We start from the raw sequence: 25,839 nt of genomic DNA, 5'->3' as shown, positions 1-25,839 counted from the left end.
GAGGATTAGCCATATCCATTTGAGATTGCTTAATCCTTCTGACGTTTTTCAAAGCCTGGCAACGAAAAAAGTACTGCAAAGGTGTCAGACCTCTGCGATCCAAAAGCAGTCGATGGTCTGGAGTCATGTTTTGCAGGTTCATTTTGATTTTTTCCATATCAGCCGGCGACGTTTTCTGGGCGATTTGGTCCGCAAGCTGGCAAACATGTTGGAAGTCCTTGTTTGACAGGGAAGCCATATCGTCACGTACTTGTCCAGAAAGAGGTCGGGTGCCCAGATTTTGAGGAAACGGTTGTCGCAAGGATTGCTGATTTGGTGGTGCGTTCATCGCTTGCTGTGGTTGAGGCGCCATGGGAGGGCCTCCAGGAGGGCGTGGGATTCCGGCAGGAAACATGTGTTGCATCTGGCTTTGGTTTTGAGGAGTAACAGGCATGCCAGTTTGAGGGTTGGATGGTGGCATGACGGCCTGTTGTCGTTTATCGCGAAGCTGCAAAAGCTTCTCAGTGCAGCGCCTTTCGTAATCCGCCTTTCAAACACGATTAGTACTTGATGGTTGCCGAATCGGTCGATAGATGTAGATTGACAAAGAAATAACAAACCTTTTCGCTAGCTTCTCGAAACGCTCTATCTTCAAATTTGAGGGCGCCGTTGATCGCAGAAGGCACATCGATTCGTGGAATCAGGCGTAGAGAACATATCCTTGGGGAAGGTGTTAGGTCTTTGTTTTTGTAGGGGGTGCCATCATGAACCGGAACGTTCGGAGACGTCAGAATGACATACATTTGACAAACTTTCATAATACGCTCCTGAATCTGCACTGACTCACGCCATCCAGTGAACGGACCTTGGGCCTGTATTATCTGTCCAACATGCTTCCATAACATCTGGGTACTGTCGAGTTTTGGCTTGTCGTTCGGAGGCATGGCACTTCCCGCAGCACCACCAGCAACGGGAAAGCCTGCGGGATTCATTTTGAATAGAGGGCTGTCGATTCAGCGGAACGGCAGTATCCGCGAGAAAAGGTCTTGAGTCTATTCATTCACCGGAGATATTTCTCGAAACGATCTTGAGAGTCGCGTGTTGATCGAAAATGGACGGCAAAACCAGACGTCTGGTCTATAGGGAGATTGTACGGCGAGAGAGGGAGACGCTGGCTGATGACGCAGTTTACGTTTGCTTCCAACTGAAGTCGAGTCACCAGGAGAAAGGGTCGCGGGAAGACAGACGGTAGCCCAAATGAAACTCGACCGATTTCCACCAGCCCTGAGCAGGGCGGGTGGGGTGAGGCTGTACTCGGAACAAAGGCGGATTGGGAGCGCAAAGGCAAGACTGGGAGACGTGTGCGAAAAAGTTACAATCGAAACCAGGCGTCGAACGGACGCTGCGGACACTGTGTTGAACAGAAGAGAGTTAGAGGAGCAAAAGCATGTTGGTGAGCAACAGCTGCTGGACAAGCATTCTGGCCGGGGCGGCTAGGTCACAGGCGCACACTCACACCGTGGATCTAATAATACAAGGAACCCTGGGCCATCGAAACAATTAAGGGAGCAATCTTCCCCAAACCAACTCCTTTTCAAAAAACAGAGACGGCGGGTGAAGAATTGCTCGTCGACCCGCGAGAGTGCAGCGTGAACTGCGACCAGACGTCCAGTGAAGGCGTCCAGCGACTCCGGAGGCGTGGAGGCCAGGTGCAGAACGAATCTTACACGGCCTGACACGCCTGGTACGGTGATATCACACGTTATTTGCGTTGTCTGGCGCCTGGGTCGCGGCCTTGTTACTAGCGGGTTACCGCCTAATCCTGCGTCTGGTCCCCTCCAGCCGTTAGTCAGCACACTGCCAAGGCCAGCTCAGCCAATCACAGGGCCACCACTGATTGGGTTTAGCTTCGCTTTGTTGGCAGGTCCCGTTTGGGTCTAGCGCATTCACCGTCTGCCTGCGCTGTGTTTGCGCTTTGATGCCGCTGGCGGTGTTTGAGTGTGCGAGGGCGGGGGAGAAACGGTGGTCAGTGAGCTGCTTCGTGATGCCTGGAGATTGCTGGGGTTCAGGCCTTTTAATCCAGGATCGACGCTGGATGTATCTTCATGCAGAGGTGTCAGGGGCAGCAACGGCAGGGCCACGTGACCGCTACGGAGCAGATTCCCCTGTTCGTACGTCACCGCCACGAATCGCAGCTTGTCGGGAGGATCCAGGCTTCAACTCTCGTCCCTTGCATAGCATCACGGACTATATCCACACAAACGGCTTTGGTGTGTGACAGCTCCTTTTCTACCGGCTGAGCTGCTACCAATGGACCGTGCGGCAACCCATGGTTTCGACGTCTACTCATGAATCACGGCGCCTAAGGCCTTGAAGAAGCGCAAACTCGCCAGCCTACCGCCGCGCCCCCTTCGCCATGTCTCTTCTCTCATTTCAGGCTGCCCGTCCGCCGCCCGTTGGCTCGGGCGTGTTTGCGGCACTTGCTGTTGTTTCGATATTCTGCCTTGTCTTGCTCCTGCTGCGACACTATCTCCCCCTGCGCAATACACCCGCCTACCTGACCCTTCCAATATTCCTCGCGCTTGCGCTTCCGGCTAGCGTCATTCTTCTAGTTCCCATCGACCTCACTTCAAGTACTGCGGGCAACTCTCCGTCCGGAATATGGTTTCCGGCCCGTGTAATGCTTGTCTCGTGGAGGATAACATACTGGCTTACTTTTGTCCTCACATGGTTCGTCTCTGCGTTGCTTGAGATCTTCGCAACTAGAGCGCTAACCCAGACCATCTACGTAGGCTTATTCTGCCCTTACTTGGCGAGTACATTGATTCCGGCTATCGTACACCCAAAAGTCGGCTTACTTACTCCCTGCGGTCGAATGCGCGCTACCAGCTCTTTATGTTATCCTGCGGGGCCGTGGGCCTTGTATATGTGGTGATCCAGAATGGCTTCCATTTCAGCTCTCTCAAGAGCTTGGTTATGGCGTTGGCATATGTCTGGGGCTTGGTTTTGGCTATATATCTCATGGGCCACGGCCTGGTAGCTATACCCAGGGGTCTCTGGCGAAATGCAAGACCGGGGACCAAATTACGACGCCTCCAGTCTCGCGCTCCACTAATATATGATCGTCTCATTGACGCTAAATCTAATCTTGAGAATATTGGAGCGCAGATAAGCCAACTGCAAAGGCGAAAGGCGACCGTACCACCAGACCTAAGAGACTGGATAGAAGAGTTAGCGGAAGGTGCCAGTTTCCCGGTTTCGAGGCCTTCACAGTTTGTTGAAACCGATACCTCGCGGTCGACGGGCCCGGTTGTTATTACGGAGAGATACCTAGCGGAGCTTACAAGGAATCTAAACCACGCCCACCACAAAAATGCTCGCTTCACCGATGCTTGGAGTCGCCTGGTTCAAGAAGCCGCAGACTGTCAAGCCATTATCGACTCCTCAACATCAAAGCACCTTGAATTCAGCCGTCTCACGGCCCATTCCTCCTTTACTCGCCGCCGTTCGTTTCTATCTCCCTACCTTCGACACGTCCTCCATTTTCATGTTCTTCCGATATTCCATCTTATCTGTTCCGGCCTCTTCTCGCTCGCATCTGTGTGCATTATATGGTCGGAATTAGTTAAATCATTCGCACCTAGTATATCCATCGTCGGTTTAAGCGTCACCCATGTTTATCATGGTGCAGCCTCTGTTACTTTTCTCGGCCAGGTGGTAGCATCCGGGTGGATGCTTTACATGTGCTCTGCAGCTTTTGCCGGTGTGAGCGATACAAAAGTATGGAGAAATCGTGCCCTTGTACGACGAAACACTCACGGTGAAAGTGCATGCTGGTATGCAGGCTTGATTGCCCGGCTTACGGTCCCATTGGCCTACAACTTCCTTACTCTTCTTGCTCGAGATGTTCAGCATAAGACTAGTTTTTACGGCTTCCTTGGCCGCTTCATTGATTTAACCCCCTTGGGAAAGGGTTTCGACTATTTCTTTCCAATCTTGATCTTGGTTCCCGTCGGCGCCACTCTATTCAACATGTATGGCAAGGTTAAAAGCGCGTTTGGTTTTGGCCTGCTCGAGGGCGACGATGGCTCCGCAGATGATCCAAGTGGTATCGGTATCGGTACGTGGCGTGAAGGTCGTGACTTGATCAATCAGGAGCTGAGCGGCCCGGGGTTTCTGGGGCTCTCTTCTCGATCAGCCGCTGGCAACAACTCCTTGACGGAATCGGATACATCTGCCACCTCGGTCCCACGACGAGGCCCTACGCTCCGATCGTCGCAAGCGGCTAGTCTACCTCGCTACGAGCATTCGACTGCAAATAGGGGGGTGAACGTATCCAGTCTGGCGTCAGACGACGAAGACGATGAGAGTCCTTTCCAGTCTTTTGTCCATAGGGTTAAGAATACGTTTGAAACCACGGGTAAGCCAAAGTGGCTTCAACGGATGGATTCCGAATTTAGACGACCGCGGTGGATGCGCGGTGACCATGTCGATGATGATATGGAATAGCCAACAATTGGGGTGGCATGAACAGGCTGTTTGGCACGTAACTAATTCAGCATTGGGTTTTGTCCCGGCAATACCCTGTTATTTCATTCTGCACTTTGCATGGTGACGGCGTTTGGAGCACGGCAGGACAGACAGCGTGTCTGAGCAACCATTACAGAGTAGATACAGACTAATAACCAATATCGTTGAAATATCCATAGCATCAGTCGCAAAGAGCGGGTGTTTCTCTCCACCGCCTTTTAGTTTGTTTGCGGGGGGATCAAAGCGGCGTAATGATGCGGTATTGGCGTTACAAGGCGGCCACACAGAGGGTCCAGAGCGCTTAATAACGCCCGCAGCCAGAGACACCAAGCCTGCAGGCGACCAGAAACAGAACCACCGCCTTTGTCCCCGAATTCAACACCCTCCACCTCCATGGCTTGCTGACCTCTGCCTGCCCCGAAGGTGAACTCCATCTTGGTCCTCGCGTGCCCTCGTCGAAAACCAAATCTATGACAGTGGCCCTGCTGCCCGCCGTACGTGCGAGTGCTGCTTCGTACTGGGACTCTCTGCTGTCATCCCTGCCCCCCCGCCTGCACGACTCCCTGCTGGACCTCGAGGCCACAACCTCCCAGTCCATCGCCGTCCTCTCGTCCCGCGTCGCCCGTTTCGCTCCAGCGTCCGCATTCCAACTGCCACCGTTCCCGTTCGACACATCCTTTGTTCTCGCCGCCACTGCCTTTGCCGTTCTCTTGGCCCTTTTGACGATGGCCGGTTTCCGACGACACAATGTGCGGAGAGACCCTTTCCCGACTGGTGGGTTCAGAATCCCCACAGAGGAAGAGCTGGCGGATAGGTTTTTTCAGGGACACAGGAAGTCGTTTCTAGACGAGATTCAGAGGACAAAGAGGTTTTTTGAGGACGATGATCGGGAGCCGGATGTGTTGAGATTGAGGCATCATTCGACGTCTTACTTGCTTCAATTCCCTGCGTTTGCAATTGGTGATGGCATTTTAACGGTGGGAGACGTTCGCAGGGCGGCGGGTAATGCATTGGACGTCACCAAACTGAGGCGGATTAAATTACTCTACAAGGGTCGATTGCTGAAAAATGACAATGCCACTGCCAAAAGTGTGGGGTTGAAGCAGAATTCCCTGATAATGTGTGTGGTGTCGGAGGATTTTGGAGACGACGACGACTCCACCAGCGAGTCTGAAGTCAGCGAGTTCTCTCCGTACCGTCAGGCGTACGCGGAGCTGCGAGAGCGCCAGCGCAGTCCGCCCAGACGGCGGAGGACACGCTCCCGACGGAAGAGCCCGCGAGTCGAGAGGCGCCGTGGGGATGAAAGCGACTCTAGCGTGCACGCGGAACCGCCACGACGACGGTCCCAGTCCCGGCGGCCTCGCCCACGGGCGACTTCAAATGCTCCGCCGAGGAGGGAGCAGCGACCACCCTCTCCGCAGCCTGCACCCCCGCCGCCCGCTCCGGCACGCACAACCCGGATGCCAACGCCATCTCCAGCGCTCAATGCCTCTCAAAACGCCCAGGAGAAGCTCAGGATCCTCGATGATTACACGGATACCGTCCTTGAGCCGCTCTGCCTGCAATTTGTCAAGTATCCATCGGGCGATCAGAAAAGCAGGGAGATGGAGCACAAGCGCCTGGGCGAGACCGCAATGACCCAGGTCCTGCTAAAGGCCGATGGGGTTGACGTGACTGGCGACTCTGCCGCTCGACAGCAGAGAAAGGCCCTCATCAACAAGGTCCAGCTGCTTCTGAAGCGAGTTGATGATGCCGCCAATCTTTGAGACGAGCGAAGTATTTGCATGCTTGCTTTGCATCAGCACCATCAAAGGGATATTGGATTTGAGGGAGTTCAGGAGCCACGAACAGTTGGAATTACACACTAATGAAATAGAGGATATTCGGTTTTTTGTTTTGTTTTCTGGAGGAATTGAACAGGGTGCAGCTACATGTGTCATGACCAACACTTCTCTACTCAGTAATTTTTCTTTGTTTTGCCTGTTCTTTTTCATTTTTCTCAAGGGCATCTCGTTGTCGTCTGACAGGCTGTCTCGCAGGGGTTGATTGTCAGGTTTTTTCTGCTCTCTTACATGTCGCACAGCAGAGATAGTAAGCGGCAAAAGAAGGCAACTACACAGTCATTTTGTGAAAAGAGCATTGCCTTTCCCGTTCTTCATTGATCGTCCGCCATGTCATCTCAACCCCTATTCCATCACCGTTCTGAGAGACACCCATAAACGTCCACAGCTCTCTGTGACAGACATCAAGACACATTGCACGAGACTGGACCTTCTTGTCCACCCTGAGCCGTCAGCAGCAGAATCACTCTGACTGGACAATCCAGCCTTGCACAGCGGATTGAACGTACGCCAATCAACGGGGTGATTTGACCAAAAAATTTCCCGCAGGCCTGGGATGTAGCCGTAACTTGAAGAAGAGGCGCAAAAGGGCAAAAAGGGAGATTACTGACTCTTTTTGTTTAATCTTAAAGTCATTTCTGCCCCGTGTGTGCGTGTGGAATTGCTTCTTCAAATGTGATCAACTAATAAGTATTAACTAGTTCTCTGACAATATTCCCTTCCTCCGCTTGGCGTGAAGAAAGCTGAAGGTCAACAACCCCAAAGCCAAAAGTGCAACATCCGCCCTCAACTGCAACGGCGCCATCGCCAGAACCGTCACCGTTGACAATCCCATTTGGGAGATTTGCTGCATATTCTTCAGAAACCGCCCGTGTGGCCCTCGTCGCTCTTTTTTGATTCTTTTTTCGTTATTTCTTGTACACTCGCTTGGCTGGTTTCCTCTTCCCCCCCCCTGGTTGTCTGCCTCCCTCCTCGAGGTCGACTATCGCTTTCTTTTCACTCTCCTTCCTCTCCTCCCATCGAAAGACGCCTGTTCCATTCCCAAAATCCTTGAATCCTCGCGCCCATGCCATGAGCTTTCGTCTCCCCTGACCCGATCCTCCCGCTTTCCGTGCCGCCAGAACCGAACCGAAACCCAGCTCGAAGACCTGCAAGCTACCGTTTCCAAGCCCGCGATTGAGAACCGTGTCGAGCTCGGGGGCTAATAGCTTCACCCTTTATTTCTTCTGTTATATTTAATTACTCAAATCTCGCGTGCGCAGGAGCTGCTCCTTCGTCTCCCGATCGGAAAAAAGGGACCCCTTTCTATAATTTATCCCTCTTCGCGGTGCTCGAGCCCTCCTCCTGCAGTGCTCTCGAAATTTTTACTCCAGTTCTCCGTACACGCAACGGGCCCTGACCACTGCCTGGAGTTAAGAGGTGTGACATTGGAAAGAACACAGTTGCTGTGAGGAGGCGTTTTTTTTCGCATAGGTGGACACATAGCTGAGTCGATTCGGAAACCATTGCTGGCATGGCAGAGACTGCTGCAAACAACTCAGCAGATGCTCTGTCATCGCCCGGCAGTGTGAATGGAAGTCAGCGGCCGTGGGATCAGAGCGTTCCCAATGGACAAGATGTATGTGCGCTGCAATTTTCTTTTTCCCTGTTTAAAGAACTCATGGCCCTTTCCCCGTTTATTGCTTTGAACAAAGGCTGTCCCAACTTGCAGCAAAGCCTTTACTGCATTTTTTTGGCTGCTGACACTTGCTAGTTACAGTCTGCCAATGTCTTCCCTTCCAAGTCCCGAACGTCCCACGATTCCACCGCTACGTATTCAAAGTACAGCCAACGGCATAATACCACTCCTCATGCTGTAAATGGGACTTCCAGATCTCGTACCTCGTCGAGATCCGGGTCCATGCATGGCTATTTGCACGAGCAGGGGTACCTCGCACCGCACCGGGTCGACACATTAAGCCGAAAAGACCATAGCTTGAGTCGCAATGGGAGTGATGCAGAGAGCCTTTTAGACCTCTATGGTCGGGATTCGGCCAATCGCAGTACGTCGAGCGTGATGGACTCGGTCGACCGAAAGCCCGAAAACAAGCCCCATTACGAAGCCATTGAGGATCCCAATGAGTCACACTGGATTCATCGAGACAAGCTAGCGAAAATAGAGAGCGAGGAATTACAGCAGTTTGGTATTAAAATTCGAGATCCGCTTTTGATGAGGCATAGGTCAGGCGGTGGGCGAGGGCGTAGTCGCGAGTCTCAGAGTATTGCAACAAACGGGGCTAGAGATCGAAGCAGTTCATCCCCAATTATTCCTGAGCGGACGGAGGAGCAAATATCTCCGCCTGCTCCCATTGAAGACAGCCCCCAGGAAGACGAAGGCGGACCGGTCGTTTTCGATGACCCACGGCTGCCAGAGGAGATTGCGGCTGATCCCCATGAAGACGGCCGTGGCTCTAAAATATATCGGATGCCCGGGTTAAGAAAGAGTTCGTCGCGAATTCCGGTCCTTACCTCCAGCCCTCATCCCATTCCCCCAGGGTATCTAGAACGCGACTCTCCTCTCCAAAGACCACGGAACAATACAGCCACTAGTGGAGACGAAGAGGGCCTCTCGCTCCCAAAAACTCGACGTCCAAGTGTATCAGCGCCGCGCATGTTGCAGACCCCAGAACCTGAGCTTGAAAGCACACCACCGAAAAATACCGAAGCAATTGACACCAGCGAGCAATTACAAGGCTCGCCTTCCAAGTCGAAGCAGCCTGCAAAACCAGCTTCCGCGGCGACGAGTCGCAAAACATCCAGCAACACGGAAACGCGAAAAGCCTCCGGAACCCACAAAAAAACATCCCCCAGTAACTCTCACGGCGGCTCTGTGAGTCAACGTCCGTCGACTAGGGCTGGCGAGCGGCGACCCGGGACTGCCATCAATCGTCCCGAGGGAGATCCCCCATGGCTGGCGACGATGTACAAGCCAGATCCACGTCTTCCACCAGAGCAACAGTTGATCCCAACCCACGCCAAGAAGCTCCAGCAAGAGCTCTGGGAGAAGGAGGGCAGAATTCCATCTGCGTACGACAAGAACTTCGCGCCCCTATCCATTCAAAATGAAGAGAAAACCCCATCCTTTTCGCCGGAGCCGGAAGTGCCCCAAGAGGAATTTACTCTCCCTGGCCTCGCGTCGTCGCCACCGCCAAATGATGCTGCCAAAGCGAATCAAACGGGGGCGGCTGGAACTGATCGTACTAGCCATCATACATCTCCATCTGCTGTACACTCTCGTCCGGCTCCAACATTCACACCGTCCATCAGCGTGAAACCGGCTCCAAGCCCTATGCAGGTTGATGCCCCTGCTAAAAAGGAGAAGGGCTGTTCCTGTTGTGTTATTATGTGATCCAATCGTGACCTCGAGTCATGGCGTCTGTCAGCATCCTTCACTTCTAAAAGATTGTCTTATCTATCACCAAGTTCCCATCTCGGCTGCTTCTGATTCCTTTTTAAGTTATGCTAGCAGGTTTTCAGTTGTTTGTTCCCTATGTTGACTGCTTTGAGTGACCTTATCGGCGTTCCTTGTCTATCGATCTGCTGCATCTGATTTCTGAGGGGGTTATCTTAATCGGGCATTGGCGAAGCACCGTCTTTCGTATGTATCGGCCTTTTGTTTCATTTTCTTTTGGACGCTTATTCCAGCCTGGGCCACAATCCGCCAGACCTACTGCATCTCCGCGTTGAAGTCTTTCGAATATGCCAGCTGCCCTCTTAACGAATTTCATGAACCCCACCGCCTCTTTCTTGTTATCTCAACTATTGATTCCCCCGGCCGCACCGGCTTAAAACTCGCAATTTATCGGGTTGCTTTCTAGCTCGAATTTGTGCACTCCATCCATTAGGCGTTCAACTACTTTTGTCGTCTCTACAACGTGTTTCTATACAGATTACTCGGCCGTTTCTTTTTCTGATTTGTTGATATTCCGCTGCCCCTGATTGCCTTGGGCTATAAATACTCCCGGAGTTGCAGAATTCGATAAATCAGCCTGTTGTAGTTGTGGTGCTTTTTCTTTTACATTATTGTCAGGGTGAAAGCATCGTGTAGCCTAGACACTCGAGATATTCAATCAACACTGATAAAAAGATACATAGTCGAGCCGTGTTGAGCATCATCCCCTATGTAACTATTTTATATCCCGGCATCTCAAGGCATGACGCAATCCGGGTGCAACCGCAATTATTCAGCGACAGCACAATGAGGTCTGATGCGACAGGATATTCTGCGATGGATAGTAAAAGCAATATTGCGAATTATAAATGTCGCCGCTGTAGTCTCGAGTCTCGAATTCGATCAATAAGCAAACGAATTCCCCGATCGCCGAACATTCCTTGACTTTTGGCTCACCCACTCCGCCAGTTGATCACCAATTCACATCCCTACCAAACCCCCCTCCAGCTTTCCCTGCTTCTCAAGCAAATCAATCACTCCATCTCCAGAGTTATATATAACCCTGCACATTCACCCCCCTCCTCTCTCTCCTCTTTTACACCCCGCCATCACTCGCCCACCATAGCTTCCATATTCCATCGACTCTTCGGCTCCCTTGCCGGCCCAAATCCCGCCATCATGAGCGCCGCAAAGCAAAAGGCCCAAGCCGTCATCGCGGACAACGCTGTCGGTGCGTGCTGCTGATCATACCTCATTGACGATGAAACTAACTCTGATTTCCCCCTTTCTTTTACAGTTGTCTTCTCCAAATCCTACTGCCCGTACTGCCGTGCCACCAAGTCCCTCCTGACGGAGCAAGGGGCCGATTTTTTCACGATGGAATTGGATCAAGTTGGTGCGTTTTCTCCCTTTGTACAACATTGCCTCCTTTTTTGATGCAATTGCGGGGGCTAAATTTCTTCGATGGTTGAGAACAGACGACGGCGCAGCGATCCAAGCTGCTCTTGAGGAACTTACCTCGCAACGCACGGTTCCGAACGTGTTCATCGACCACAAGCATATCGGTGGGAACTCGGATCTGCAGGCTCGCAAGGGTGAGCTGCCAGGATTGCTCAAGGCGGCTGGTGCGCTGAAGGCGTGAGTGGGTCTATAGGTGTACTTGCTGTATGGATGAGAATAAATGCGTCGATGGAATGCCGGCGACAACTGATAGAGCACTTTGTGCTGTTAGTTGTGCTGGGAATACTTGGAAACCTGTGTACAGAGAACTGGAATGGAATACTAGTGTCAATTGACCTGCTTCTCCGTGATATGTTGGAAGAATTGAGAATTGAGGTGAATATATCGGACAAAACCATTAACATCATCATATAATACATGTAGCCCGCTCCTCCCGAGGTATTGATGAGGTGAGACCCAGCAATAAGATCGACCCTTAAAAATCATGCAACCATTTGTTCAACCGTTCCCACCGGTCGCTCAACAATCCCCATAACTCCTTCGATGATGTCCTTTCTCGCACCCTCGCTGGCCACAGACTTGCCCGCCAGGTATTGCATCCACAACAGCCGGCTAATCCGCTCATCTACGACTTCACCCAGCCAAATCATCGGCTTCGAATTCCCCGGCTGATACAAAATCTCCAACGCGCCTACTTTGTCTCGAAGCAGCAGCAGCGTCTGGCCTTTGGGAACATTCTTGCGAACGCCACCGCCCAACAACGCCTTGAAATCACCCATTGCCTTGCCAAACGAGTCATCCGCAAAGTCAGATTGCGGCGGCGCACCAGGTTCGCTCTTGGCAGCGAGCTCTTTCGCCTTTGCATTGGCCTTTTGCGCACGGCCCGTGATCGCCCGCACCCATCCATCGCGCAGATGAAGGAAATCCGTATTCCGCGTGGGGACTATTCTGATCGCAGTCCGTATGCCCGCATCCTTGAGGACCTGATTCCATACTTCTTCGCCCTGCTCCGGGTCAAGAAGCGCTTTCTTCAAATCATCTTTTTCCTGCGGGACCAGAGACGTTGCCGTCACGGCACTCTCGTTGGGAGCTCCGCTCACGCTCGGCGAAGCTGCTTGTCGGACCAAGCGCTGCTGTAATGCCGCCATGTCCGAGGCCGCAATGTAGAGGCCGACGACGTAGACCTGGATACTGAGAAATGAAACAGTACGGATTCCCAAGCCGAGAAGGTAGTAGTCTTCCTCTCTGCCGTCTCCCTTTTTGATTTCGTCGCCTATTTGCCTAACCGATTCGGGGCGAGAAGACGGCGAATCCAGAGATGCAGGCAGGCGGATTACTTTTGGGAAATGGGGGATCGTGGAATTTCCTGTGGGCACTTGTTCAACTCCATCAATTATCAGCGTGGGATCACTCCCTGAATTCAACCCCGGCGGTCCGTCAAGTTTAATCCCCCCAGTGTTCCCAGTGCTGGGCTTGTGGCCATCCTGGCCCTCTTGGCCAGTCTTCTTCGCCCCTTGTGGGAAGTAGATCTGAATTGCTCCAAACATAGCCACCCCGCACGAAATCATTCCGGCAACGCAGAGTGCCATTGTCATCTTCTGATCCGTGGAGCCTTTCCGCCCCGCACCGGAGGCATTTCGCAGAGGGTTCGCGGTGGATCGGAGTGATCGTGATGAAGACAGGAGGCGGGTTTGTTGCTGCTGCGGGAGGTGCCAGATGGAAGGGTGACTGCGCCGTATACATTGGTATAGAGCGCGACGGATTGGAAGATGAGACGACATGGCTGAGGGTCTGGGTAAGCCTTGTTTTCGTTTATCGAAGCGTTTCAATGTCGAAATCGAATCGATGCAGTTGGACTCTCATGGAGACATTGGATTTGAAGGGAGGTGTTTGTACTGTTTGCACTGGTAACCACAGAGCCACTACATAGTTACGGCAATATGGAGACCTTCAAACCACCACTTCCTGCAGACATCGCACTTCTCGGTTCCCTCTGCATACCCTCATGGATCAAATAACAAAGCACAAACTCGACCAAGCCGCAAAGGCACTAATAGCCTCAATCGACCATTCAAAAGTTTGCGATTTGGCCTCATCCTTCCACCAGGACCAAAGCCCCTGCCGAATATTCTCGGAGTGGACCAAGGGCAGCTATAATGTTTGCTTTTCTGTGATTTATAATCAAGATACAGAGAGCGTAGACGGAGAGGAATGGATAGTGAGAATCCCATTGCTTCCACGATTGGCCTTTCCAGAAGAAAAGATGCGTGGTGAGATTGCAACCATGAAGTCAGCTTCTCCTCAAGATCTGAGATACTTATAAGATATAATACCGTTCCCATTCCTCGCCTGTATGAATACTCAATCACAAAGGATAATATTCTTGCTTCAACAAACTTCCCATAACTGTGGACATATCAAACCCATCAAGATGACGTGAAAACTCCCATCCGGCTCCGAAAAGATTGCTGTGGCAGAAAGGCACAGTATATCCTCAAATGCATCGAAAAGGTGAAAAACTAGATCAACAACAAAGCGCTCAAACCATGCATAAACTACCGACTCTGAAAATTCAGCTTTCCATGACACTCTCTGCAAACCACAATGCTGCAAAAGCTGCAATGAAATAGGTCCTTTTTGCCTTTCCCTCCTGTCTCAGTTTCTGTATCCTCTCGATCACAGATCACCTTTCCGCACGCCTCACAATTCATATCGTAACCGAGATCTTGATTGCGCGCGGGCAAGTCGCTGTGCCACCAATGCGGGCATTTCCACGAGTTCCATATACTGCCGGGCTCCTCGCCAAAATCATGATCCCCATCATCCTCCCACTCAGAGTCAAGATCGTCCGTGTCGTTGCCCTCGTTCTCGCCCCCGATATTCTCATCATCATCGTCCTCGTCGTCGTCTTCGTCGTCATCGTCAGTACAACCCTCCTGTCTGCACATTTTGGTCGACCTCAGGCACTCCCAACAGAAGGTGAATCCGCATCGACAGCCCATAGTGTTGCAGCCGAACATCCTGCGCACACCCATCCGACACTTGGGGCATCGCTTTATCTTGAGTTTTGTCAGGACGGCCTCGATTTCGGGGTCGAGCTCATCTGTGGCACATGGACTGCCGGGGTGCTTGAGCTGTTTGCACGTACAGCAGACTTGGACCGTGCACTTGGGGCATGCGATGGACGGGGGTTCATATTGTTCAGGAACCGGTTGTTCTGTCGCTTGATCTGCATCGGGAGGGGGTTCCTTGGTTGATTCAACCTTCGGTGTAGATTCGTTTAGAACTATTTGTTCGTCGTAAATCGGGTAATTGTCAAGCGGTCGAGCTGTGGGTGGAAAGAGCCTGTAAGGGATGAATGCGGAACAGGTTGGAACAGGGCAGTAAGCCCTGTTTGCAGTCCTGGCCTCCTCCTCTTTTTCCATATACAGCCGCAACTCCTCTGGTCTGAGCACTCTCCTGATAGCACCCATATTGATCGGCCCACAGCATTTCGGAGGCATTTCGGCCTCATTACTGCAGGCGCGCAATGCCCACTCACGAACGCAGTTGCGGCAATGTATGTCGGCACAGATTTTGCAGGGGCGTATGATTTTGGATCTCCGTGTATAGTTGCAACAGATGATGCAGTCCCCCCCAAGCTCGGACTCATCAAGCCACTCGATCCTCCGGAGCGCGGCAAAGAAATAGTATGTAGCATCTCGACCATCGTCCGGCTTCTGAACAAACGGCTCCCACTCAATTATCCCCAGCTCAACAAGAAAGCGGTCAGCTGTGGAGCTCATCGCAGCAGCGAAACCGGGCTGCTGGATCGAATTTTCGCTTTGCTTGGTCCTGGTATCTTCAGAGACTCCTAGCAGTGGCTCGAACGTAGCATTGTCGCTATTTTTCTGAGCAGTTGGCTGACCCTCAATGCTACTTATGCGATTATTCTCTTCGACGCGCCTCGTGCGACGGACCCTACGCACGATACGGGCGAACCAGGACATAAAGAAACAAGCCGTCAGAACGACAACTAGTTAGAGCATATAAACACAGAAATGATCAAACAGAGTGAAAAATAAATATAAAGTCCTGGTGTCGACGTATGTACAGGATCATGACCGAATTGGTGCGTGCAAAACGTCCTCATCTGTCCACATTGTGCGGCGTTCCTGATGGCATTTATATCTTGTTGCAAGCTCAAGGCAACAAGGTGAGTCACATCCGGCCCCAGAGCAGGTTGCAGCAGGCCAAGTCCACTCAAAGAGATTGATTCCTTTGGCGGACACTCTTTCAGAATTGGAATGTTAGCGTTGAGTCAGACCAGCGCTAGTTAATAGTGAGTGCTTCGAATGGGTTTCTCCGGGGACTCCTGGTGGGTGCCTAGAAGCTAGCGGCTCCGCGCCTCCCCTAACTTTCAAGGCGACGAGTAAGAAGCCAGCACGCCGGCAATCTTTCAGCTCGATCCATCACTTGCGAATCGGCACAAGCAGGCGGCCTCTGTTCTGGGCATGGGTTGACCGTTGGACTCGGCCTTTGCTCCGGAACCACGGCATAATTGGACATTCAAGCTGTGAGGATAATGATGTTCACGAAGCGAGTCCATCAACGGGAAATAAATGATAAGCAATATTAAAAAGTTCATGAACCATAAAATTCGTTATTTTTATTATCAGGGATCTAAAATTCTGAGCGTTTTTGATTCAAGGAGGCCAACTACAAGTTCCTCATGATAGATAATAAGACCTCCTTTGATCCACGACAACTCCAAATCTCACCCCGGAGAGAAAATTGAACAAGTTGTCAATTTATTTCTTGGCAGCCTTCTGGGCGGCCTTGGTGACCTTACCACCAGCCTTCTCAGACTTCTCAACGGACTTGATGACACCGACAGCGACCTATAGAGGGGATTAGCAATTGACCATTGTCTATGAGTTGCATTGGTAAAACTTACAGTCTGTCTCATGTCACGGACGGCGAAACGACCAAGTGGTGGGTAGTCAGTGAAAGCCTCAACACACATAGGCTTGGATGGAACCATCTTGACGATAGCAGCATCACCAGACTTGATGAATTTGGGGTTGTTTTCAGTAGATTTACCGGTACGGCGATCGATCTTCTCAAGGAGCTCGGAGAACTTGCAAGCAATGTGGGCAGTGTGGCAGTCAAGGACTGGAGCATAACCAGCACCAACTTGACCAGGGTGGTTGAGAACAATGACCTGGGCGTTGAAGGAGTCGCAGCCCTTGGGGGGGTCGTTCTTGGAGTCACCGGCAACGTTGCCACGGCGAACTTCCTTGACGGAAACGTTCTTGACGTTGAAACCAACGTTGTCACCAGGGTTACCCTGGGTGAGCTGCTGGTGGTGCATTTCGACGGACTTGACTTCAGTGGTGACGTTGGCAGGAGCGAAAGTAACGACCATACCAGGCTTGATGATACCGGTTTCGACACGGCCGACTGGAACAGTTCCAATACCGGAGATCTTGTAGACGTCCTGGAGAGGGAGACGGAGAGGCTTATCGGTAGGACGGGTTGGGGCATCGATGGCATCAATAGCATCGAGGAGGGTCTTGCCAGAGGCCTTGCCAGCAGCGGTTTCCTTGTTCCAGCCCTTGTACCAAGGAGCGTTGGTGGAAGGTTGGATCATGTTGTCACCTTCGAAACCAGAGATTGGCACGAATGGAACGGACTTGGGGTTGTATCCGACCTTCTTGATGAAGTTGGAGACTTCCTTGACGATTTCGTTGAAACGAGGCTCGGACCAGTTGGTGGTGTCCATCTTGTTGATAGCGACAATGAGCTGCTTGACACCAAGGGTGAAGGCAAGCAAAGCGTGCTCACGAGTCTGGCCATCCTTGGAGATACCAGCTTCGAATTCACCGGTACCGGCAGCAATGATGAGGATAGCGCAGTCGGCCTGGGAAGTACCAGTAATCATGTTCTTGATGAAGTCACGATGGCCAGGGGCATCTGGGTAAGAATTAGTAAACATGAATCGAGTGCGGTATCGGAATCAGATCCACATACCAATGACGGTAACGAAGTACTTGGGAGTCTCGAATTTCCAGAGGGCGATATCGATGGTGATACCACGCTCACGCTCGGCCTTGAGTTTGTCAAGAACCCAGGCATATTTGAAGGATTTCTTGCCCAATTCTTCGGCTTCCTATAGAACATTGGATATTAGCGATCAAAGTCGCAAACTGTTTTGATGTGACGTTGACAAGACTGCGATTTCATTGGTTCATCATGGGATGTGGTGCCTAATAATTTCTTTTTGGGCACAAATCCTTGTGGTGGGGTAATTGTGTGATCACCCTCGCTTCGGTGGCTTGGATGAACACCCCACCAAAGATGTTTCAATCGAGTCATCGACGCGAATTAACGAAATTTGTAGCATACCTTCTCGAACTTCTCAATGGTACGGTTGTCAATACCACCGCACTTGTAGATCAAGTGACCTGTAGAAATTGTTGGTTAGCATCTTGCTGTTGTAGAGGATCCTCGAATCGACTTACCAGTGGTAGTAGACTTGCCGGAATCGACGTGGCCGATAACGACGATGTTGATGTGTGTCTTCTCTTCCTTACTGCAAGGGCGATAGAGTCAGTTCTGTTGTTTCTGATGGCCTCGAAGATCAATGCAACGTACCCCATTGTGAAGGATTTTTATGATTTTTTGAACGAAAAAAAAAAAGGCTGAAGTCTTGTAGCTCTTTGGAAGATGCTAGAAGAGATCAAAAGAATGCTCAGATACTACGGCCACAGTGCGTAGAGGTGCTGAGAGGTGTTAGTGAGATGGAAGGAGGATGGTCAAGCAATATATGGACGGGAGAAATACTCACTGAAGCAGACGAGGAAGAAAGAAGAAGAAAAAATTTGTGTGAAAAGAATAGAGGGAGGGGTTTTTGTATGGAGGGGTGAGCCGAAGTCAATCTAGAGGCGAAACCTTACTCGAATAGGCATGGTGGGTCCGACTTGCCCTCGCTTTACCGCTTTGGGCGGCCCTCAGTCAAGGAGGGGCAAATGCTGCCCCACCAACAACAGCGCAACCTATGAATCTCTGCTGAAAATTCTGATCCAACGGTGGGCTGCAGCACTCCTTGGCCACGCAACCCTGGAAACTCTGCTGACGCCTGCCAAATGCTTCCCGACTTGTTACTCAGAAACACCCCCTCCCTTTTTCACCGACTCACCATCGTCTGGGCGGTGACTCCAAACTGAGGGGCACAGGTACCTGTCTGGTTGAGTGCTAATCCCGTGGTTGCAAGCCCGACTTCTGGTGGCGTTTACTTCCCCCTCAAGGTTTTCAATTGATCCGCTTCCACTTCCAGACTCCGCTCTTTGACTAACCTTTCCAACCTATCCGTTAACCGCCGCCTGTAATCCGTGTGTCCAGCTTAATTCTAGCCTTGTCGACTCATCGTGGAGTGCTGCTACTATACTTGCCACACAGCCTGCCACGTTAACCTTGAAATGAAAATCTCTACATGGACCCATATCGACTGCTTCACATAACAGCGAATATTCAAGTTCTGGTGGGTTGGGAACAGGACCTTGTACGGTGCCAGCACACAGGCATTTCGGGTACGGTTCATGTGAATTAATCTTACTCTAATCTGTATAATTCGGCACGCTTGGGCACCAACATCTTACATATGACTCTTATGAGTCGGAACATTCAGAACGCTGCAACCCATGAAGTCATGTTCGGAATTTTGCCAAAGCATGATTAATGCGAGAACAATCATAGGTGAAGATTGGCTGTGGTTTCGACTTGGGTTCAAAGTCGGAAATCAATTTTCTCTCCAACGAGCCCCGCAGGTAGTGCACTGGAATTCGATGTTAGTCAAGACCTTCAATATAGTTCTCTCAGCTGCTCGTACTTTAAGAAAAGTTGTCATGGGCTCGTCTGCGCTGCGAATCTGTAGCTGGTAAAAGTATGCACGGTCTCCCTCGCAACCCTCCGCTGGGCATTGAGCTATCAGATGAAAATTAGTTTCTGTCGAGGATGTGTCTCATGTCCATGAGAGCCGTGGAGCACTCACCTCGCATGTTATCAGCATTCTTCCATTCGTCCTTTCCTCCCATCACATCCGCTACTTCCTTCCGCTTCATCTCCGTCCGTTCGAAGTATGTTCGATCCAGGATGTATTGATAGGGACAGGTGCGGCATTCGAATCGATTAACGCCAAGGGGGTATTGGGACGTAGAAGGCCCCCTGGATATGGTCAGCGCATTGCTGCAATTGGGGCAGACTAAAAGAATCGTTAGCAAAACGACCCTACACGTTTTTGCTAAAGAGGAGAACGACTCACAGGTCAGAGGCATTTCAACACTGCGCGCAAGCTGAACTCTGCTATACACGGCCAAGTCTCATTTCCAATAACGGAATTTACTTAATTCCATTTTTAATATTGGACAAACTCAGAGGGCCCGCATGTTTGGCTTGTCTGCTTGCTTTTTGTGCACAGATGTTCATTTCAGTCACGGTGCAAATACGCGTTCCAGGGTGTAAGGGTGGGGTTGGTTGTGCCGCGCGGCTAATTTTCTGTAACTTAATTAAACGCGCGTATTTCAGGCTCAATAGGGCCAAGCGCCGGAATATTTCTAATCCAGCCTATCATAAGCGCCTGTTCCTGTCCAGCCTCCCCCGTGGTCGTCATCACCGCCGTATCAGAACCGTCAACAACACAGCTTTCGGGTGCTACTCCCGTACACCTGACTGCTCAAGCCACCGTTTCGTTTTGGATACCTTCGTTCTGCTTATTATTACCGGCTGTCGATGTATAGCTCGCTTGTCTGCCTGGCCTGAAACAAACGGAACCCCGCCATCCTGGTCATCCGTCGTCGTGATCTCGCCATTTCTTCTCTCGTCTGCTCCGTCGACACTCCTCGACTCTTCTTCCCTCTGCTCTCGCTTTGCAACGTTAGGCGTCTTTAGCACTTCTCGATATCTTTGTTTCTGCGTCTACCGGCGTCATTGCATTCCGTTCTCAACTCTGTTTCAACTGCCCCTCCCGTGAAGTTTGAGCTTGAGGTTGTAAAATGGCGGACGAAGAAGTGAGTTCTACTCCTTTCCGACGATTGATCTGACGAAACTGATTCGTATCCCTCGTTCAGGGTGCTTCTCCTCGCGAGGTGGTCGTTGAGGCCTGTCGGCGTGACCAGCCCCATCTTCTGGACGAAGTGACTGAGAAGAATCTCGCCGAGAAATCCAAGGAAGAGATTGCAGAGTTTTTCAACGAAGTCACCGACTCCATGGGCAATCACGCTCTTCATATTTGTGCAATGTATGGCAGCTGTAAGTTTAGGCCATTGCCGTTTTCCCCCTTGGTTGCATGCCCATCATTGCTTTGAACATCGACTAATGTCGCTTCCTTCCTTTGTGTAGACGATGCAATGGACTGGCTCTTTGATATCGAATTCTTTGAATGTGACCCGCAGAATCGAATTGAGAAAGATACCCCACTGCATCTGGCCGTCCGTTATGCCAATGAGAAAGATATCAAGCTTGGGTTGGCTATGGTCAAAATGATGCTCGAAGCCGGCTGTGACCCTAGAGTCAAAAATAAAAGTGGTAAAAAGCCCGTTGACTTCACAATTCCTCAATACAAAGAGGTCAAGCTTGCTCTGCAAAAGGCGGAGTATGCTCTTCAGGAAGGAATCGAGCACATGCCCGAAGATGAAGATTCGGATGAGGGGACGAGCGGTAGTGACGGTGGGTGAAAGCAATTTTGGGTGAAGTCTATATGCTGTGTACCAGGCTCCATCTGATCCAACATTTGCAGAAAACAACTCCTTTTTCTTCCCCCAAGTCAGACAACAGTGATTTGTTAAATTCAATTTCTATTTCTTTATGGTGATACGACATTTTCTTTACTTTCAACATGAGCATGGCATGGTGTTCGGCGCGACATTACGCCTGGAAGATATCGAAACCAAGGTAAAAAGAAATCTAGCAGATGAGCTTACTTGCTGCAGAGCGTGGCTAAAATCTTCCAGGAACTATTCGCACCTTTATCCCCCAATATCCAGCATAACACTTACTTTGCTTTTTCCTTAAACTTGCTTTACAAGTTCAACTGTTAGGGCTTTATTTATTACCTTTCTTCACATAAATTACTATCAAAACAAGAAAGCAACTATGGCGGTTACGTTGCATGTTATAGTGGTATGTAGACCGAATATAAAGTATGATTATCACCCAAAAAGGGGAAATACGCCCATCATTTTCTCGTTTATGTGCCCTTGATACAACCCCCTAAAGAACAGGCCTAATGTGTCTCCAAACCACGGCAGAGGTACTCTGGGATTAGAAAATGTGACAAAAGAAAAAACTGCACAAGGGATACGAAGGTAGCATCGTCCTCTTCTCAAGGCCGGCCTCCTCGTCTTCATGGTATCATTATGTAGTTCATATCAACACCTATCCAGCATAATCCCCATCATGATCCACATCCGCACCTCTCCGAGACCTTCTACGGGTCTGCTCGTTCTGAACCGGCGCGCTCGCCTGCTGCTGAGTCGCCCCAGCCTCCGCCTGCCGGCTAATCCCCAAGCTCCGCTCCAGCCTCTTCTCAAACTCCCGCATAACTTCCTCATCCTGCGCCTCTGGCCCGGGATTAATCTTCCCGAAACCGAATACCTCCCTCGCCATGCCCGCCACGCCGTCAAGGCCCACTTCCACCTTCCCCCGCGGGCCGACCAGATACTCGACTACCTCCTCGCCGCCGGAGACGTCGCGGTTGCGCACTATATATCCTTCCTTGCAGAGACGGGCGAGGAGCTTCTCGGTCCGGTCGATGGGGGTGTAGTTATCTGCGTGGACGCGGCGGAGGTAGCGCTCTAGCTTTTGCTCTTGGATGGCGCCGCCGGAGAGGGTGATGAGGGATATTATGAAGGTGTAGATGGCTATGTAGGAGCTTTCGATGGTGGAAGAAGGGGCTTTGGAGGGCGGGAGTATCTCGGGGATGCGGTATTTGGATGGAAGGGTTGAGACGAGGGTCCAGGATTTTGAAGATGAAGAGGCTTTTTCGGCGCGTTGGGCGGCTGTCGTTTTGCATATCAATTAGGTCTTTTTTTTCTGTTCACTCTTGAGTAAATGGCATTAATGGGAGTCTGTACCTCTTCTCTGGCTCACTGAAAGCTTCTCCTTCATCGGCTGCTCCACCATCTCCATACCGAATATATCTTTGAGCACCTTCTGCGCCTCCGCAAAAACAGGTTTGAACTGCCGTGATCGTTCGCCCAGAACCTTTTGACTGATATCGCTCCGCCGAATCGGCTGTCGCGAGTATTCGCTTGCCAGGGCCAGCCGGACCATCTTCTTGACCAGGGGATTCACACCCAGGATCTGTGTGGCGCCGAGCTGCGTGTCGTCCTCCTCGTCGGAACCGCTATCAACGGGCGATTCTGTAGCGGTGCGGCGCCGGTTCCGCGTCTGCTCGGGTTCTGTGCGATCGGGAGTCTCGACGGGAGAGTCATCGTCAACATCCGCCTAGATCTCGTTAGATAATTTGCGTGGGAAGGCCGCACGGGGGTCATGGGGATCTACCACGCGACGTTTTCGAGCGGCGGGCATGGCGGGTAGGTAGGCGATCGATATCAAAAGGCAGCGGTCGCAAATTGTCAAATCGAATTGTCTTTTGCTAATCTGTCTCTCTGTCTTTGATTCTTATATCGGATTGCATTCCGACGCGATAACGACGCGTTGATAAGGAACTTATGCGCCAAGCAACGGTCCAGATCTTAGTTTACAACACTTCTTCCTCAATGAACCAACTGAACAACACCGCCAGTTCCCTAAGTTTAACACGGGATACCTAGCCTCAGTCTATTGAAACAAGACTAGATGAAGGACAAAGATGATTACTATACATGATCTTTCGGACAATGTCTGCAGCTTTATACCGAACAACCACTTTCCGCTCAAATCGACAAAAAAGCCCCGTATTAAAGTGTACTAATCTCTCATCAGAATGCCTAACCTAGGGTCGAGTAAAGCATCCGATTTCGAGCATCGAATCGTTAATATCAACACCGCCTCTCTTCCAAAATTACTGTCCGTTCCCACCAGCCGGAGTGTTCACTTTCGACCCCTTTAGCGCCCCAGTCACCGTGGACAATGCTTGTCCGACGAGATCTTTCCCAGGGCCCGATTTCATGTCTGGAATCGCACGTTTCTCGTTCCCATCTAGTTGGGCCGGCATGTCGGGAGCTTGGTCGTCTCCCTTCTTCGGGGGCACTAATCCCCACTTGAGTGGGCCGAGGACTGGATCGAGAGGGTTACTACTGTCTTGAGCGGAACGTGCCTGTGATGGGAAGATTAGCATGGAAAAATATAACAGTCTCTGCAAACACCGTCACCCTTGAGTCGGCTTGCGGAAATGGTGTGGTCTTACCTGGACGTCGTTTTCGCATGGGATTGGAGTGGCCATCACGGCACTTGCCATCAAGGCAGCGAGAGCGTAAAAGAATTTCATTGTTTCGAAACGGCGGATGGATACGCGCAGTTAAGACAAGAGAAAACTGGTTTGGGATGTTGTTCTTATTGAACTTTTTTCTCGTCTGATATCGGGGGGCGTCGAGGGGCCTATTTATCCTCCGTCTTTGGCCTCGATCGATTCCTCCTCGATTACCAGCACATTTGCACATTTGCCCCATAGCAGATCCCATAGTCGAATAGCATGCCGTTTCTCGTGCATAACATTTACAGAGTACCACGAACGGGGCAGGTTTTCCCCTGGGGACTCGGCTTGCAATCCGGGCTGTCGACTGCAATCTCGCAGATCATGCAAATCCTGAAGACTCGGAGCATCAATGCTGCTTCTTCAAGCTGATGAAACCGATGATCGCGGGTAGGCGTCGGCCCAGCGCAGCATCGAGAATCCATTGCGACATATACTCCGTTTATGTTTGTACTGCGGAAAAAGGCAATGGAAAGTCAACTGGCAGCTTGCTTGAGCCTGGACGTTGTAGTTTCTCAATAAACATCACATTAGCAATCAAACACCGCACTTTGCACAAGTCTACTCCGTTTACCAATATGGGCTCCCGTGTCAATTGAATACACACTGCAAGCCACCTGCTAGAAGTTGGCCAAAAGGGGCTGCAAAGGTCTTAAGGTACGTCATCCAGGGCAGATTCACGGCCATATCAATGGTTGAATAATTCTCAAAGGTCCTGATGGCTGACCTGATTATCGATATTGTGATTAATCCTGGGGTTACACGCGTCGTTCAATTTCCTACAGATTATGTACTCCGTCGACAACAGCATTTGGGGCGCTCCCTCACATATCCAGCGGATCATCAACATGCTTGCTCATATTAAAATTGTTCGAGTGATGCTCTTTCCCCCATTGCCATATAGCTTCGAAGTCACGGCACTGATGCATCACGTTGGCCATTGCTTTTGCTTCCTGTTCCTCCTCGTCCCACTGGAATACTATTGGGGTGATATCCGAAGAGCACATCAGGCTCTGCCGGATCGAATCAATACAATGGTCAACGTGCTCAATGCTCAGCGTATCATCATTGGGATCGACAGCTTCTGTGGCCCAAATCTTTTGGCGAATCGCATTCTAGGCCATCATTCATTATCAGCTAATGTCGTCTAACAGCAATGTGATAAAAGGTTTCGCCAGAACATCGCACAGTCCCCTGAAGATGACGTACCAGGCAGTGAAGTTGATGGAACACGTCCAGAGCAATGGCATAATGACCCGGATCATCAGGGATCGGAACCGTTTTATTCACAAGCTCAGCTGCATCGGACATCTTGATTCTACTGAGTCCAACTGTACAGCGGTTCGTAGCTGCTCATAGACACTGCGATATAAACACTGCTGTTTAGCACTTACAGTCGTAGAGATCGCTCCAGGCTTTATCCACCTCTGGCGACGGGCGTCCTTGATACTTGCTCAGATCCGAGCCAAATCCGGTTGTGAATACCACGTTTTTGTACTTGATCACGTTTTGCGCAGGGGCTATGAGATCCCAATACCTGATCAGCTGTCAGTTTATCTATCATTTGCGGAAAAACTCACAGTAAATCTGAGCCCTTGGGTAAATATCCGTCTGCCGGTTGATTTTCACCCATGCATGGCTACATGCAATTGCAAGAATGAAGATGATAAGCCATTGTGCAAGTAACAATGCCTTTGTGGATATGTTGCAGAGCTTAGGTTTCTTCGTACCAAACAATCCATCAGGATTGAGAAATGGTTCGCTCTGCGTATCCCTTTCACCTTGCTCACAAGAATGTCGAGGTAGCATGATCTGAAAAAGTCACTGGCGTCGTGCCAACGAGGGACAGGAGAATAGTTTCTCTCTTTTTTTTTTCATTGCCAAATAGGCACATAGGGATTTATAGCTAGGGTTATTGCTCTGGCGGATTAGAATGCCAACATGGACCCCTGTACCGGATAACATTGGAGAGTCTGAGTATTACTCCATTTTAACTAGTTGAAATACGCCGTACGGAGTACTCCGTACGGCTGCGAAAATAAATCAGCGAGGGCGATTCAACGCGGTACTGTTATATTTCTTTTTCTTTCCCTTCAATATCTCCGCAGGGAGATCATGTTCATCCCAATCCTGCATGCTCGATC

At 50.8% G+C, this 25,839-nt stretch overlaps 12 protein-coding genes across 12 annotated transcripts; 4 read left to right on the top strand and 8 right to left on the bottom strand.

The window, feature by feature from the left end:
• Nucleotides 1-539: 539 nt before the first annotated feature.
• On the bottom strand, nucleotides 540-971 carry UREG_07563 (uncharacterized protein; the record flags this gene model as incomplete). Its single annotated transcript, XM_002582744.1, has 1 exon — nucleotides 540-971. One exon carries the CDS (start codon nucleotides 969-971, stop codon nucleotides 540-542), a length of 432 nt encoding a protein of 143 aa, XP_002582790.1.
• Nucleotides 972-2,395: 1,424 nt separating this feature from the next.
• UREG_07562 (uncharacterized protein) lies at nucleotides 2,396-6,275 on the top strand (the record flags this gene model as incomplete). The annotated part of the gene is made up of 3 exons (XM_002582743.1): nucleotides 2,396-2,767; nucleotides 2,920-4,399; nucleotides 4,831-6,275. 3 exons carry the CDS (start codon nucleotides 2,396-2,398, stop codon nucleotides 6,273-6,275), a joined length of 3,297 nt encoding a protein of 1,098 aa, XP_002582789.1.
• Nucleotides 6,276-7,863: 1,588 nt separating this feature from the next.
• UREG_07561 (uncharacterized protein) lies at nucleotides 7,864-9,738 on the top strand (the record flags this gene model as incomplete). The annotated part of the gene is made up of 2 exons (XM_002582742.1): nucleotides 7,864-7,968; nucleotides 8,110-9,738. 2 exons carry the CDS (start codon nucleotides 7,864-7,866, stop codon nucleotides 9,736-9,738), a joined length of 1,734 nt encoding a protein of 577 aa, XP_002582788.1.
• A 1,221-nt stretch (nucleotides 9,739-10,959) lies between these two features.
• Nucleotides 10,960-11,422, top strand: UREG_07560 (glutaredoxin; the record flags this gene model as incomplete). The annotated part of the gene is made up of 3 exons (XM_002582741.1): nucleotides 10,960-11,011; nucleotides 11,078-11,176; nucleotides 11,259-11,422. 3 exons carry the CDS (start codon nucleotides 10,960-10,962, stop codon nucleotides 11,420-11,422), a joined length of 315 nt encoding a protein of 104 aa, XP_002582787.1.
• Nucleotides 11,423-11,723: 301 nt separating this feature from the next.
• On the bottom strand, nucleotides 11,724-13,022 carry UREG_07559 (uncharacterized protein; the record flags this gene model as incomplete). The annotated part of the gene is made up of 1 exon (XM_002582740.1): nucleotides 11,724-13,022. One exon carries the CDS (start codon nucleotides 13,020-13,022, stop codon nucleotides 11,724-11,726), a length of 1,299 nt encoding a protein of 432 aa, XP_002582786.1.
• A 774-nt stretch (nucleotides 13,023-13,796) lies between these two features.
• Nucleotides 13,797-15,230, bottom strand: UREG_07558 (uncharacterized protein; the record flags this gene model as incomplete). Its single annotated transcript, XM_002582739.1, has 1 exon — nucleotides 13,797-15,230. One exon carries the CDS (start codon nucleotides 15,228-15,230, stop codon nucleotides 13,797-13,799), a length of 1,434 nt encoding a protein of 477 aa, XP_002582785.1.
• Nucleotides 15,231-16,031: 801 nt separating this feature from the next.
• On the bottom strand, nucleotides 16,032-17,882 carry UREG_07557 (translation elongation factor EF-1 alpha; the record flags this gene model as incomplete). Its single annotated transcript, XM_002582738.1, has 6 exons — nucleotides 16,032-16,121; nucleotides 16,178-17,196; nucleotides 17,254-17,392; nucleotides 17,629-17,687; nucleotides 17,745-17,815; nucleotides 17,878-17,882. 6 exons carry the CDS (start codon nucleotides 17,880-17,882, stop codon nucleotides 16,032-16,034), a joined length of 1,383 nt encoding a protein of 460 aa, XP_002582784.1.
• A 1,047-nt stretch (nucleotides 17,883-18,929) lies between these two features.
• UREG_07556 (DNA-directed RNA polymerases III 12.5 kDa polypeptide) lies at nucleotides 18,930-19,556 on the bottom strand (the record flags this gene model as incomplete). Its single annotated transcript, XM_002582737.1, has 3 exons — nucleotides 18,930-19,057; nucleotides 19,274-19,483; nucleotides 19,544-19,556. 3 exons carry the CDS (start codon nucleotides 19,554-19,556, stop codon nucleotides 18,930-18,932), a joined length of 351 nt encoding a protein of 116 aa, XP_002582783.1.
• A 717-nt stretch (nucleotides 19,557-20,273) lies between these two features.
• UREG_07555 (uncharacterized protein) lies at nucleotides 20,274-20,954 on the top strand (the record flags this gene model as incomplete). The annotated part of the gene is made up of 3 exons (XM_002582736.1): nucleotides 20,274-20,288; nucleotides 20,349-20,529; nucleotides 20,620-20,954. 3 exons carry the CDS (start codon nucleotides 20,274-20,276, stop codon nucleotides 20,952-20,954), a joined length of 531 nt encoding a protein of 176 aa, XP_002582782.1.
• Nucleotides 20,955-21,654: 700 nt separating this feature from the next.
• Nucleotides 21,655-22,809, bottom strand: UREG_07554 (uncharacterized protein; the record flags this gene model as incomplete). Its single annotated transcript, XM_002582735.1, has 3 exons — nucleotides 21,655-22,277; nucleotides 22,353-22,725; nucleotides 22,783-22,809. 3 exons carry the CDS (start codon nucleotides 22,807-22,809, stop codon nucleotides 21,655-21,657), a joined length of 1,023 nt encoding a protein of 340 aa, XP_002582781.1.
• A 475-nt stretch (nucleotides 22,810-23,284) lies between these two features.
• UREG_07553 (uncharacterized protein) lies at nucleotides 23,285-23,710 on the bottom strand (the record flags this gene model as incomplete). The annotated part of the gene is made up of 2 exons (XM_002582734.1): nucleotides 23,285-23,539; nucleotides 23,630-23,710. 2 exons carry the CDS (start codon nucleotides 23,708-23,710, stop codon nucleotides 23,285-23,287), a joined length of 336 nt encoding a protein of 111 aa, XP_002582780.1.
• An 809-nt stretch (nucleotides 23,711-24,519) lies between these two features.
• UREG_07552 (uncharacterized protein) lies at nucleotides 24,520-25,006 on the bottom strand (the record flags this gene model as incomplete). The annotated part of the gene is made up of 2 exons (XM_002582733.1): nucleotides 24,520-24,810; nucleotides 24,905-25,006. 2 exons carry the CDS (start codon nucleotides 25,004-25,006, stop codon nucleotides 24,520-24,522), a joined length of 393 nt encoding a protein of 130 aa, XP_002582779.1.
• Between the last annotated feature and the right edge of the window lie 833 nt (nucleotides 25,007-25,839).

This window comes from Uncinocarpus reesii, genomic scaffold (genome assembly GCF_000003515.1).
Source record: "Uncinocarpus reesii 1704 scaffold_5 genomic scaffold, whole genome shotgun sequence".
Lineage (NCBI taxonomy): Eukaryota > Fungi > Ascomycota > Eurotiomycetes > Onygenales > Onygenaceae > Uncinocarpus > Uncinocarpus reesii.
Note: the sequence above shows the minus strand (reverse complement) of the source record. Positions and strands in the feature narration are given on the sequence as shown.